This window comes from Ostrinia nubilalis, chromosome 7, assembly GCF_963855985.1.
Source record: "Ostrinia nubilalis chromosome 7, ilOstNubi1.1, whole genome shotgun sequence".
NCBI lineage: Eukaryota > Metazoa > Arthropoda > Insecta > Lepidoptera > Crambidae > Ostrinia > Ostrinia nubilalis.
This window is the reverse complement of record NC_087094.1, coordinates 1,813,927-1,829,234: the sequence shown is the minus strand read 5'-3', so window position 1 is coordinate 1,829,234 and position 15,308 is coordinate 1,813,927. Positions and strand designations below refer to the sequence as shown.

The 15,308-nt window shown below is 42.6% G+C and overlaps 1 protein-coding gene and 2 long non-coding RNA genes across 3 annotated transcripts; 1 reads left to right on the top strand and 2 right to left on the bottom strand.

Annotated features, from left to right (window-relative positions):
- Positions 1–473: 473 nt before the first annotated feature.
- Positions 474–6,185, bottom strand: LOC135073043 (tyrosine-protein phosphatase corkscrew). Its single transcript, XM_063967053.1, has 2 exons — positions 5,885–6,185; positions 474–4,083 (listed from the first exon to the last, which is right to left on the bottom strand). Exon 2 carries the CDS (start codon positions 3,974–3,976, stop codon positions 2,057–2,059), a length of 1,920 nt encoding a protein of 639 aa, XP_063823123.1. The 5' UTR covers positions 3,977–4,083; positions 5,885–6,185; the 3' UTR covers positions 474–2,056.
- Positions 6,186–6,588: 403 nt separating this feature from the next.
- LOC135073528 (uncharacterized) lies at positions 6,589–7,478 on the bottom strand. Its single transcript, XR_010257629.1, has 2 exons — positions 7,183–7,478; positions 6,589–6,875 (listed from the first exon to the last, which is right to left on the bottom strand). It is a non-coding gene; the product is annotated as an uncharacterized LOC135073528 (long non-coding RNA).
- A 227-nt stretch (positions 7,479–7,705) lies between these two features.
- On the top strand, positions 7,706–8,485 carry LOC135073529 (uncharacterized). The gene is made up of 3 exons (XR_010257630.1): positions 7,706–7,800; positions 7,876–8,136; positions 8,215–8,485. It is a non-coding gene; the product is annotated as an uncharacterized LOC135073529 (long non-coding RNA).
- Positions 8,486–15,308: the final 6,823 nt, after the last annotated feature.

Sequence of the window (15,308 nt, the reverse complement as noted above, 5' to 3'; positions counted from 1 at the left end):
CTTTAATACATTCCATCAACATATTATTATGATATTTCTAAATAAGTATTCCAATGAAAATAGCACAAATTAAACAGAAAATAACACAAATAAACAAATTTATGAATTCTAATGCTTCAATAATACGTCCCATCAAAAGTACCTACGCGTTTAAATTATATCTACTGGCTTTCCCAACTTTTTCTTGTATGTAACATTTACAATTTCACGTGTAATAGTGCGTTGTAACCTTATAGGACCCTGCTCACTGCGCTATGCCCACAGATGTTATGGCATCATACCATGGCAGGGGCACCACTTCAGAAGATCATTACTATGGAACCAACCATCTCAGAGGATTATGGAGTGCGTCAAAAAATCTATAAAGAATTTAGTTCTTGAATGTAACCACTAGGGGCGCTGTATAATCTGTCATAAGTACATAGTAGAAAACCCCCACTACAAAATAAATATTATGTTAAGGTTTATTTAGTAGGTCACGCATGGTAGTACAAGTATTATGAAGTGAGCAGTCCATGACAAGGTGAAATATAGCCTTAACGAAATATGGATTAGATTTACACCTCCATCTTAAGTTGTTTAACACAATATTGACACATTAAGAGTGGAAACATTATAAGTAATCGCATGTGCAAATTATTATGAAGACTTCATTACAATTCTTTCTCTTAAATTATCCAAGTGTCATTGCATTTTGTAGCCGAACTTTGTAGGCGTAGACTGCGTAAATGGTTGAATATAATAAATGTTTAGTCCTCTGTACATAGTACATTTTATCACTTAAGCATACAAACAAAAATTCATAAAAAATATCGCACCATTTGCCCATTCTATTATGATATGAGCCATACTTCTTCACATAAAAGCACCTCAATTTAACATCTTGACAAGATAAAAAAAACAAATCTTATTGTTAAAGTAGAACAATAAAGACTATAAAAGATGGTATTTGTCCCATAGAAGGAATAACATAATTATGTATATGGCTAAAAAAACTAAAATAAAGTAAATGTGAAAGGGAGACCCCGAAATTTGCGTCAGATTTAAATCTATTTAGATCTTTACAATTTACATTCCGATTTTAACTTCTGCTTTTTACAATTTATTCAATTTTCCGATTGACTGTTGAAACAGTGGATATACAATTACTATGGGTTAATTGACTTTATACACGCAAAAGCATAATGTGTTTGATTACAAAGCGCGCGGTAAAACGCCTTTGTTTTTTGCTGAGCAACTAATAGCTGCTATTTTTAGATATCGTTACATTTATACACAACATAATAATGAACACTTCTGAACCTGATTTAAAATATAAGCATTCTGTCTAATTAAAATCCAATTCGAGATCACATTAAAGCCAACCGCCTGACCTCATGTAGTACTGTTAAAGCAACGATTTGAAACATCCATCAGGTCGCCGTAATGATATAATAATATATTAAACGTAATAGTTTTCAATTTCTAACAATATTCCCGTTTTTAACAACATTTATATTTTTATTTCATATGTTAACACTATCAATTCAATCATATTCGAATAATAACTTATTTTTGGAAAAGTATGATATTATTGTTGAGTCACTAACGATACAAGTCCTAATTAGTGCCTATACATACATAATATACAGCGATAAAACACTTCATAAATAATTATTTATGTAGAACAATTAAGTTTCCTTATAAACTTCCTTTTACATGAATAAGTATGTTAAAATTATAATTGAAATCAAAGCTCAGAGCTTCCTATTAAAAACATGGAAAAAAATATTCGGCACTTTAATCTTTAAACTAAAATTTACCTTACACTTTAAATATTTAGTACCTTTAATATTGATACATACACCTTATTAAAAAAATACCACCCAATATTTTTATTTTGAATAAAATTATTGTTTAGAAGATACACATATTATGTTGAAACATATTCACAAATTCACAACTGTTTATAGAGTGGTTTCACTGGAGTCCTGAAGTTCCCGTGAACTTCAATCGTCTATTTTTTTTCCGAGGGATAAAGCTTGCGACAAAAGTTTCTTGACGCTTTTAGCGCGTTTCATAAAAAAGGTACGGGGTGAGTCCTGATGCGGGGCGAGTCCTGGGTCGTCGTCTCGGGCCCCAGCCCGATCCGCTGCTTCACAGTCTCGATGAACTCCAGAACGGCCATGTAAATGAATTTGTACTGCGCTTCATTCTGCACCATACCGGATCGCTGGTCTCGGACCATCTGCACCGTGCGGTGGATGTCGATCTCGCAGTCGAAGCCCTCCTTCCTTATTTGGTCCAGGATCATGTCGATTACTATGAAAGTGCCGGTGCGGCCTATTCCGGCAGAGCAGTGCACGCACACAACGGCCTGCGGCGGAGGGTCGGGCCCCGTCATTATCTGCTGCAGCCTGAAGTTCACGTCCAGCAGAATGTTAAGGACGCGACCTGGCTCCGAGGGCACGCCGTGGTCCGGCCAAGCCGTGAAGTGAAAATGATAGATGGTTCTCTTCGACTCAGTATCGTCCTTCCGCGTAACCTGAAAACGTCGCAACGTGTAATCTTGGGTCGATGATTCCGATTCGTTGTAAATTGTATATTTTTTTATAACCTCCGTTTTATTCAGGTCGGGCCAGTATCGCTCGCATTTCACTTTACCGCGTTCAATTTCTTTCGTCGTCATTATGATTATGCGTACATCTTCCTGCCAGATCATGGACCAAAACTGGTAAATCGTAGTCGACAGACAACCCTGAGTGGCGATATAGGTCTTGTTGTAAACATGATCGTCGATCGTAGTTTCTGCTTCGACGACAGCCTTGGGTATCGTGGTGTTAACGTAATTGGGGTTCGACCGGATAACGCTCGGCTCAAATGACGGTACGAGTTTTTGGACACCGTTGTTGTGCTTTCCATCCCGGTGAAACTTCTCCTCCGTCACAACTACAGTAGTATGATTCGGAGATGTTTTATGTTTGCCTTTGGAGAGAGTCCCTTCTCGGGAAGTTGGCGAGCCGTTTTCATTGCTAATGTAAATGCTGTCCTGTGAGTCCGATAAGGAATCGGACATGTCGCACCGAATGTAGTTGGCGTTGATATAATCAGAACCCGCCGGGGCGTCGCCTGGAATGTCCCTCAGGACAACACGCGTGTGATCAAAAGGTATGATATTTTTGTATCTGTTTTTCCGAATGTTCTCGGGTTTAGAACCCTCCATTCTGTCGAACAATTGCAGGTTCTCCATCATTTGTAACGTCTCAAATTCTTCCCAGAAGCCTTGTTTGTAAGCCATGCTTTCGATAGGCCCTTCATTTTCTTTTTGCAGTTGTTTCACTCGCGTATGGAAATGACGTACTTGGATTCGGGTGGCGTTGAAAGGTTGTATCAACCTTAGCACTTCGCCCGTAGTTTCGACCATAGGGTAGTTACGATAGTGTTCTATCAGACTGACCAAGTCATCGAACTGCTGACCGCCACCGACGTCATATTTGTTGTCCTGCCGCCTGATGATGACGTGCGTGACGCGGTCTCGTGTCCTGATCGAAAGGACGAAGTCGCCGGGTTGGCGCTGCGACTCTCGCACAAGAAAGGAGCCATTCTTGCCGTTCTCCAGCATCATCTTCTCGGCCTCCTTCGCGGTCAGTTGTCCGTGGTACCAGCGTTCAGTCGTGGGGTCGGCACAGTTGAGGGGTGTTTTTAATCGGATGATGTTTCCGTTCTTTTCTCGCAACTGGCCTTGGTTGTCCATGTAGAATTGGACGAGTTCAGAGAGAGTGGCGAATTTCTCCCCGCCGTAGAGATCGAGGAATTCTCCGTTGTTCTGTATTTTGATGTGGGTGACCTCGCTGCCCCGTCGGACGGAGAGCGTGAAGTCGCCCTTGTTGCTCATACTCGGCCGGGCCAAGAAGTACCCGTCGCGTCCGCAGTCCATCAGCAGCTTTTCTGCGTCCACTCCATTCAGTGACGGGTGAAACCATCTTCGTGTAATCATCTTACTACGCTAACAAAAGCACCACGCGGATACTACAATACCTTATTTAATCAGATCAGTGTTGCCTCTCTATGACCCTCAACACAACAGACATCCTCTCCATGCATCTGAAAAGAGAAAACAATTCAAATTAAATAAAATGATCAGTTGTAGGATATCCTCTTAAAGAAGATATTAGATCATCAGTCAAGCTTCCCAATAAAAAGCATAAAATGAGTAAGGAGAGGCGTGGGCAGGCCTCCCACTAGGTGGACCGACGAACTGGTTAAGGTCGCGGGAGTTGCCTGGATGTGAGCGGCGCAGGACCGGTCTTTGTGGAAATCCATGAGGGAGGCCTTTGTCCAGCAAGATGTCTTTCGGCCGAAACGACGAGTAAGGAGGAATAATCCAATTGAAATCTGTTTTAGGTGAATATTAAAATAGATTTTAATTGTAAGTAACTCCCAATGTGTGGTTGACTCCCGCAAAATGGATAAACAATAATTACTTCCTCAACATGAACTGATATGTTATCAAAATACTATAACAACTATACAACACCAACCTTATTCAAAATGTTGTTTGTGGATAATGAATAAATTGATTTCAGTTTTTTGAAACAACTTCATGGAACAACTTCTTTTTGTGTATGTAGTTTAAATAGTACAGTGAAAATCTTCAATTAAGATTTTTAAGACAATAAAGTTCAAATGTTGGCAATATTTAGGACAGAGCCCTAGATAGGGTTAAAAAGTAACTAGGACTTCATCAAATTCATTAATAGCCTTGGTTGACTCATGGAATTCAGGGAAAAACTTACTTAACTGTACAATATGGTCTATGTCTTACACTTGTCTATGATATCAACAGACCAGACACAACATTTTAATGTACAGATAGATCATACGGAGAAGCAATTTAATGGCTTCTAGAATGAACAAGGAAAACTGAAAACATTGGCATGAGGGAAATTGTAAACAGTTCCATGAAATCCATCTTTACATGTGAAATATACCACATTATTCAGAAGGCAATTAATTTCAGTCATATACATAATCAAGATATTGTTATGAGGCCAATAAATAAGGTATTGTTATTCTAATGCTTGTTAGCAACTATGTTGTCTGTATTGCAGACTGGAAATAGGCTTGTTTGTGGTAGCAAACGGTATGTCAATGATGGAACTCAAGTAATAACACTACACCCAGATTCTGTCAGATCATTACAGAAGCAGTATGTTGATTGATTGTTGATGTTACTGTACACAAATTGCTATTTTACATTTTGCTATGATGATGTGTGAGACCAGAAGATAAGATTAATACAATAAAACTAATAATTTGATGCTTAATTTATACTTTATAGAATTATAGAACAATATAAACTAGATTAATACCTCAAGACACTTCGGCCTTGGTATTACAGAGAACAATGGGAAAACACATTTAAAAATCTTCTATTGTCTCAAGTTCTCAACCCTCCAGTTGGTCATGTCAAGTTTAGTGTAATAATAATTTAAATGTTACAGCACTGAACATCTTTCATGAATATTGAATTTTAGTGAAGTATGGAAAACTTTTTTGAGATTTTTTCTGGGGTTTACATAAACATTATTGCTTTTGATTCTTGATAATGCTTAAATGTGTAGTATTTGATGGACTAACCCTACTCTCTGACCCTAAATCCTTGAATGGATATATACCAGTTCTTCCAATTAGGCATGATTCTTACATTGGACCCAATCTGAAGTTTTTCCTAAGAATAATATTATCCACAAACCACTTACTACAACAATGTATGACCAAGATATTGTAATGTATAGGTGTACATAGGTATCTACTAAACGCACAAAGGCGCACCGAAGACCTCTTTTGGTGGTCTCTTAACCTGTTTACAGTAGTAAAATGTATTGTATTCCTTTAAACTCACCCCATAAAGGCACCCGTGCAGCTACCACTTCTTAAATTTTCCTAAAATAGGAAATAAACGAATCCAACTGCTGTTGCTATGCTGACTTTAGACTTTTTTTGAAACACGGTTTTCAAGGGCGTATACACTTGTACACTAATAAACGTGCATTATAGGTTATAGATAACTGTTTTTGAAAAGGTATATGGTTAGTAATGCATGAATAAATCGAAATAAACGTTGAAATTAAATAATTTTAGCACAAAAAGCTGTAAAATGAATATTCCGTTCATGAGTGCCTGCGGAAATGTCACCACAGACAAAAAATCCGATTGTCACTCACGCTGTCAGCTGCTGGCTGTCATTCGAAGGATCTATTTGTCATCTAGTATTTTTCTGCGACATTCGGAGGAACATATTTGTCATCTAGTATTTTTCTGTGATTTTATACGCTGTTTTAGTTCTAGTTCTACGATCAATATAATAAACATGTTTATTGTATTGGATAGCGTTAGCTACCCTTACTTGAAGTTTACATGGTACCAAATGAATGTGGTGACTAACGTGAAAGGATTACACCAATAAACTCAGTAAGGTAGGTACCTTAATAATCGTGTTTACCACAACAGATTCCTCGGAAAACTTTTACCTAAATACCTACTCTTAGATATCATTTTAATACTTATTAAATTAGCAGGTCAATAATAATGTACTACATATAGCAATTAGTTTAAAATATTTTATTGTTTATTAAATTAAGTAAGAGGCTACAGAAATAAAATTATTTATCATCTGGAACGGACTTTTGAGATTTCCCAAAATAATTGGATAGTACTTTTCTCACGGCTAGTCTTTTGCTCGGTGATGAACACTCCCCTTGCTGGTTTGTAGATTTGTTCCAATGCTCAACAAAACTTTGGCGTCTAAATACCTTGCCTAAAGACTGCCATTTTTGCTCAGGACTTATATCTTTATCTTCAAAACTTTCCTTACTTCCAGACGGACGATCACCCTAAAATAATAAAAGTCACATTTTATAGACAGACACTGATTGGTTAAATCAACAAATGGTAGGACTTCTTTACAGCAGGTAGGTAGGACACGATGGATTTTAAAAATAAAACGTCATTAATATTGAATAGGTTACACTGTAATGCTCCGTGATGATGCTGTAACCGTTACAGCATCATCACAGAGCATTACAACCTTTACAAGTGAGTCGAGGATGAATGCTTATCTACCTTGTTCAATTAATAGTTCACGTCACGTCATTTAAATTGATGATAATTTGAAATTACATTACTACGTTATACACTTACATCATTCGATTTTGTTGATCTCAATTGATGTCGGAAGAAATTTGTAATAGATTTTTTCCAAGTCTTTGGATTTTTGAAAGAATGTAGCTCTAAGCTTCCACTACCTTCACCCGGAATCTTTTTGGTTTTCTTTCTATCAGTTTCTTCTTCTTTATCTAAATTATCATTGGGAACATGCACTCCTTCAGGACACAACATAACGGCCACAAAAAATATTTTCACACACAAATAATTCACAAAAACGTTTAAAAATTTCTTTCAATAAATTTCAATTTATTGTTATGTCAATCTTTTAAAATAAGAAATTCACTTTTGTTTTTAAACATGATAAGAAATCTTTTTGGTAATACAAAAGTTTTCGGTATTGTTGCAAATAACCTAATATTTGATGGTAATATCCAGTGATATGATTTTTAATTGTAAGCAGAATCCGATCATTGCCTATTAGAAAAATTAAAAAAAAAAGTAGTTCCGCTGAAGTTTAGACGCGGGAAATTTTACAAAACTGAAAAGTTACCACGTCTCTCACATTACAAGTTCGATAACATTTTAGAGCTTATTTATATTGAGAGTTTCTTCTAGAAGAAAATGACAGCCACAGCAACACGTACGTCTCAGGTAAATAAATTGCTTGTTATTGATTTCTGTCTACCTTCAATATTCATGAAATTAAACTATCATTTTTTTTCATAGGCTGTAACTGAGTGGACAAAAGTATTTCCTAAACAAGTTACAGAAAATTATACTAGTTCAGTCACATTTATGAAGCAGTTGACTGTTATAGCAGTCAGTACGATTACATATTTGAAGAATGCTTTTCCCGAAGACAGCTATTCAATGGAAAATTTTGGTGGTTTGAAATTGAGGATTCTAAAAAATAAATGCAAAGATGACCTTGCTCATTTTCTGAGTACAGCTCTTACTCAGGCGTTCGAGGCATTTGATAAAAAATACGTAAGTTAACCTACACAATTGTCCGCTTGGGATTCAAGAATTAGGTTTTCTATTAAAATCGTGTCATCTCGCTTCTAGTTGCACCAACTAGCGCTCTGCTTTTACGAGGATGAGTGTAAAATGGAGAACTTGATCGAATACCACGTGTTCGAGTATACTTATAACGACGATGGGGTGACCATGAGTGTCTCTTCTAAAACGCGGGACAGCGGAAAGACGCATGCGCGGTATACGTTCGACGGGGTACGCGAAAGGACAGTCCACCTCATTAGAGCGTGTGTGGTCATCATGCAGACTTGTCAACAGCACCTGCCTGAAACTTATGACGTGTCTTTGCGGCTGTATTACAATGAGGGTAAAGAATTAGTTTCTACTTTTATTTTGTTCTATGCTGTGACCACTTACTTCGTACGCGTGGGAGTCTTTTTCAGGCTGTTTAAAGAAGTAACTTGAGCTAGTACTTATTTCTATTTTAGAAGAATAATTTGGGTAAAACGCTTAAAATTGAAACGTAAATTGTGAACAAAATGCGCAACATGGGGCTATGTATGTAGCAAAAGCTAATAAGCAAAACCATTCTAGATGCCCCAGAAGGTTATCAAGCGCCGGGGTTCAATGCGGCGGCCGAAGCGGACGACCACCTCGAGCCTACCCTGCGAGACACCATCAAGCTGGGCTGGGTGGAGACGCCCTACCACCGGGTGGTTGCACGGTCCTACATGAAGGACAGCATGGGCGCCAGTCACGAGGCTATTGTGAGTCTATGTGCTTTGTATAGGACGTGGTCGGTAAGGAACATCTCGAGCCTACCCTGCGAGACACCATCAAGCTGGGCTGGGTGGAGACGCCCTACCACCGGGTGGTTGCACGGTCCTACATGAAGGACAGCATGGGCGCCAGTCACGAGGCTATTGTGAGTCTATGTGCTTTGTATAGGACGTGATCGGTAAGGATCACCTCGAGCCTACTCTACGAGACACCATCAAGCTGGGCTGGGTGGAGACGCCCTACCACCGGGTGGTTGCACGGTCCTACATGAAGGACAGCATGGGCGTCAGTCACGAGGCTATTGTGAGTCTATGTGCTTTGTATAGGACGTGACCGGTAAGGAACATCTCGAGCCTACCCTGCGAGACACCATCAAGCTGGGCTGGGTGGAGGCGCCCTACCACCGGGTGGTCACTTTGTCCTACATGAAGGACATCATGTGTGCATTGTGACTTGTGACTTCGCGAGTCTTGCTTAGTATAGTGATTGATTTTGTATTCATTGAACCAATAAAGAAAGTAAACGTGGTTAAGGTTAGGTAGTTCAGAAGGCCTGTAAGTGATTTTGGGTGTGTGCAACTGTGCATGCATTATAGGTCTATTGATTTATCAGTTCACTATACATTACAATTATGTTGCATATTTCATAAAATTTTAATTTTTTCAGCCTTCTCAAAATCCGCCGGTAATGTCGCAGATGGAGCAAGAGGAGTTCACATGTAAGTCGATTCACCAATCTCCTTATTATTTCCCATCCACAATAACTAACTGAATCTTGATTTCGCAGCATCCCTGGCCCGCAGCGCGTCAGGTTCCAGTGAGAGGCTGCTGCAGTGTCCTTGCAACAAGTACGGAGGGGAAACGCAGAATATGCTGTTGCTGACTTGCCAGTAAGTAGGTACTTATGGATGTATCTAGGGAGGGGAAGGGGATAAGGGAGGGTCGCTGCACTCCCTGGTAATAGGCTAGTTTCCTAAAAAAAATTTTTTAGTCCGTCATGTTTAATATCAAAAAATATTGGACACATATATTTTTATTTGTCAATCTAACAAATAATTACATAGTTATGGTGCGTTGAAGTTCCGCGCGACGTCACAAAGTGCGGCACTTTTATGCACTCATTGACGTCACGGGCCTCTTCTTATGAACTTTGGCGCGCTTTATCTCTTTAAATTTTCATTAGTTTGAAAAAGCGAAAAATACGACGTGTAGAGTATTTTTTGATAATTTAACTGACGGACTAATTAAAACTCTTGCTTTCTTGCTCAACAATTTATTTATAATTATTATCCAAATTGTGTAAAATTACTATGTTTGAACCAAATAAACAATTTTTCTTTCTTTCTTTCTTTTTGACCCAGGAAACATCCCTATTGTATACCCCTACCTACATACATACCTAGCTACTTTATATTTCGTAGTTATGTGTCACAGTACGGAGGACCCTAAAAATGGATTGGCTCCCATGGTAAAAGTGGTCTTTGTGCCACTTTTCTTTAATTTGAAATTAGCCAAGAGATTTGATCCTTTCTGCGGTTTGACTACCCGATAATTTATAGTTCATATTCTTGAAATGAGTTAATAAAGATACCTATCTAACAAGTCTTGCATTATTTTCTTAATATAATATCACTAATATAGCACTGTAGGATCCTTAATTCCCCTTTAGATACTGCAACACCCAACAACACGCGGCGTGCTTCGGCCTAATGTCTGAAGACTTTCCTCGAGCTGCCACTCACTGCTGCACTGCCTGCTCCGACGAGGATCCGACTCGAATACCCACTGACCCGCGACTGGTGGCCTTGAGTGCTAAGAAGAGGGAGGTATGTACTTTGTTTTATTTATTTATTTAATATGACAACCAACAAGACATACACTCAATATTTACATCGTATTTAAACTTAATCTAAGTGCTGCCTTAATTATAGGTTACCACGGCATGCAATAGTACTAAACTAAAAGAAAAGAGTTTCTTCAGCGAGTATCATTTAGCTGGAATAACATTTCGCCAGCGACTCGATGCGAAGCTGTTTAGGATCTTGCGCTCGACTCGAGTACCCACCGACTCGCGACTGGTGGCCTTGAGCGCTAAGAAGAGGGAGGTATGTCATGTACTTTGTGAAGGACAAACAAGTGACTAGGCCTAATGTCGAAGAACTTACCGCGCGACGATGGCTGATGACTTGGGAAGGAAAATCGAATATATTTTTTGTTTTGTACTGCCACACAGTGCTCAAAAACTTTAATCTTTTCCGTTTGTGTGAGCAACCATGTTGGATTTTTAAAACCAATTCGCTCTACTGTGATTCTCCACATTAATGTATTAAGATGCGAGCAAGGCTGATTAATCGTTGTGGGGGACCTTTGTTCAGCAGTAGATAAGTCTTTTGGTTGTCCTTAACAACCTCGGAATCAATAGAAGATTGCGAGTCAGTATTCCCAGAGGAAGAATTCGCTAAAATCAAGTGGCAGTGGACGGGGGGTGGTATTATATTGAGTTGAAATGTCGCGTGACGTCACTTTTGAGTAAAAATTCTACTCAAGCGTGACGTATCGCGCCATTTCAACTCGATGTAGCACTGTTATTATTTAATTATGAAAGAAAATAAAAAATACGAGTATAATTTTCTAATTATCTGTCAGACGGACAAATAATTGAAATTTTGTCATCTAGCCTATTCTTGGGAGAGGCCTTTGTCCAGCAGTGGACGTCATTCGGCAGTGAACGTACGAACGATTCGAGGAAGTTCAGTAACGTTAACACGTTGTTCCCAGTGCCTGTGCATATTCCGTCGCACGCTGGCCCTCTGCCGCGGCTGGGGCACGGCGAGCGCGCGGCGGCTGGAGACAGCACTCGGCGTGTCGACCGCCAACGCCGCCAAGCTGGCGCGGCTATTGCGCTCGCACGCCGTCACCGCACCCATGCCCGAGTGAGTACAAATCCCACCACCACCCATGGTTCTTCCTGCCTCATCAACAGCCCTTTACAGTCCACTGCTGGACTATGAGCCTCCTCCACTATAGTAGAGGGTTTTGCCATAATCCCCACGCTTGGCAGGCGGGTTGGAGATCGCAGTTTAAAAGATTTATGTTTGTCAGAGAGCGCTGCTGCCCGTTCTCTGTTTGATGTGTAGTCCCTAAGTCGCCTCTTACGACACCCGCGGGAAGAGTAGGGGTTGGTGACAAATGTATTCTACTCTGCCGTCACCACACGGCCGATAGAGGATAGGATAGATAGGCCTTAGATCTTCCTGCCTCACGGCGTACGAACCGAATCTCGGGAGAGCGCGCGGGTACTTGCTCTGGGCTCTTTCCCCAGGCGCTTTGCTTGACTCCCTACAAATTTCTCTAATCCATGTCCCTTCTCATTGTCAATTCTCCCCCTTCTGGGGCTTGACACCACAAATACGGTACTTCGCGTCGGGCTGTTATCGTTGATGAATCATCACTTCTTCTCATAACTTCGTCTGATTGTGTGCCAGGAGCGCGCGAACTCGCGCAGCGCGATCCAATTACTACGACTACTCGTGAGGTCCTGGTGATAAACAGGTCCTTGCTAGGCTCTCCGTATCGCATCCAGCATCTTCTGTCGAGCTTCGTCATATAGGTTACATTCCCAAAGTGCGTGGTCGCGGCTCTCTTCGACTTCCTCGCCCTCGCCTCGCCCGAGTGAGTACAGTACAGCAGGCGGCTGGAGACAGCACTCGGCGTGTCGACCGCCAACGCCGCCAAGCTGGCGCGGCTATTGCGCTCGCACGCCGTCACCGCACCCATGCCCGAGTGAGTACAAATCCCACCACCACCCATGGTTCTTCGGTCTATTCACACTAAAATTATAATTTAACTGGAGTTCACTTTGATCACCCAGGGCATAGTATACGTGGATGATCAAAGGACACTAAATTGTCGCTGGAAGTGGACTTTGATCACCTGGGTCATCAAAGCCAGGTGATCAAAGTGGAATAGACCGGTTCTTCCTGCCTCACGGCGTACGAACCGAATCTCGGGAGAGCGCGCGGGTACTTGCTCTGGGCTCTTTCCCCGGGCGCTTTGCTTGACTCCCTACAAATTTCTCTAATCCATGTCCCTTCTCATTGTCAATTCTCCCCCTTCTGGGACTTGACACAAATACGGTACTTCGCGTCGGGCTGCTATCGTTGATGAATCATCACTTCTTCTCATAACTTCGCCTGATTGTGTGCCAGGAGTGCGCGAACTCGCGCAGCGCGATCCAATTACTACTACTCGTGAGGTCCTGGTGATAAACAGGTCCGTGCTCGGCTCTCCGTATCGCATCCAGCATCTTCAGTCGAGCTTCGTCATATAGGTTACATTCCCAAAGTGCGTGGTCGCGGCTCTCTTCGACTTCCTCGCCCTCGCCTCGCCCGAGTGAGTACAGTACAGCAGGCGGCTGGAGACAGCACTCGGCGTGTCGGCCGCCAACGCCGCCAAGTTAGCGCGGCTATTGCGCTCGCACGCCGTCACCGCACCCATGCCCGAGTGAGTACAAATCCCACCACCACCCATGGTTCTTGCTGCCTCACGGCGTGCGAACCGAATCTCGGGAGAGCGCGCGGTTACTTGCTCTGGACGCTTTGCTATTACCGAATTTCTGAACACAGACATCACTGCCTTAAGCACGCCAACTACTCCACAACACAGTAGCTCGTTACACCCGGCGAGTACGAGGCCCTGCTTTCCATTTCAGACGGTACAGACATGTACCGGGCCGGTTCTCCCCTATCCGTCCCCCGGACACGGCCTGAGCCGAGGTCCGAGCCTACCGTGGCGCCCTCAGGCCGCGTCCGTAGTCCCCTCGATCGGGCCCACTAGAGTGAGCCCGCCGTAGGCTGGACTTTGGTCCAACACCGCGGTGGGCAACCCTCTAGTTGGGTTCGCCACTGATCGGGCGCCTTATGCGCTCGATACGGCCCGATCGCGAACGTCGGTCTGCGACCGACGATCGCCAAACGGCTAGAGTACCTTCTGTACTCGCCACTCTGCCTCTGAAAAGCTCCTCAAGCTTCCAGCGCGCGTCCCTTCAAAAAAAAAAAAAAAACCGCCGCTTTGCTTGACTCCCTACAAATTTCTCTAATCCATGTCCCTTCTCATTGTCAATTCTCCCCCTTCTGGGGCTTGACACCACAAATCGGTACTTCGCGTCGGGCTGCTACCGTTGATGAATCATCACTTCTTCTCATAACTTCGCCTGATTGTGTGCCAGGAGTGCGCGAACTCGCGCAGCGCGATCCATTACTACGACTACTCGTGAGGTCCTGGTGATAAACAGATCCTTGCTCGGCTCTCCGTATCGCATCCAGCATCTTCTGTCGAGCTTCGTCATATAGGTTACATTCCCAAAGTGCGTGGTCGCGGCTCTCTTCGACTTCCTCGCCCGAGTGAGTACAGTACAGCAGGCGGCTGGAGACAGCACTCGGCGTGTCGGCTCCAACGCCGCCAAGCTGGCGCGGCTATTGCGCTCGCACGCCGTCACCGCGCCCTCGCCCGAGTGAGTACAGTACAGCAGGCGGCTGGAGACAGCACTCGGCGTGTCGGCCGCCAACCCCGCCAAGCTGGCGCGGCTATTGCGCTCGCACGCCGTCACCGCGCCCTCGCCCGAGTGAGTACAGTACAGCAGGCGGCTGGAGACAGCACTCGGCGTGTCGGCCGCCAACCCCGCCAAGCTGGCGCGGCTATTGCGCTCGCACGCCGTCACCGCGCCCTCGCCCGAGTGAGTACAGTACAGCAGGCGGCTGGAGACAGCACTCGGCGTGTCGGCCGCCAACCCCGCCAAGCTGGCGCGGCTATTGCGCTCGCACGCCGTCACCGCGCCCTCGCCCGAGTGAGTACAGTACAGCAGGTCATCTGGGCTGTTAATAGGTATGTTTCCTGGGTCAAAAAGCAAGAGTTTTAATTAGTCCGTCAGTTAACTTATCAAAAAATACTCTACACGTATTTTTCACTTTTTCAAACTAGTAAAAATTTAAAGAGATAAAGCGCGCCAAAGTTCATAAGAAGAGGCCCGTGACGTCAATGCGTGCATAAAAGTGCCGCACGTTGTGACGTCGTGCGGAACTTCAACGCACCATAACTATGTAATTATTTGTTAGATTGACAAATAAAAATATATGTGTCCAATATTTTTTGATATTAAACATTACGGACTAAAAAAATTTTTTTAGGAAACTAGCCTATACTTGATACCTTCATTAACAGGTCAGTCAGTCTCCACTGTAGCCGCACTTAGGCAGTTGGTACATAATACTATCATCAGCAGGTCATTTCGTAAGTTGATACTTTGATACCATCATCAGCAAGTCATTTAGTTTCCACTGAAGCTACAGCACGATTAAGTACTATTGGCTATTGGAACTTGATACCACAGCATCATCATCAGCAGGT

Coding starts and splice junctions, on each gene's coding strand:
- LOC135073043 (XM_063967053.1), bottom strand. CDS start 3,976: ATGATTACACGAAGATGGTTTCACCCGTCACTGAATGGAGTGGACGCA.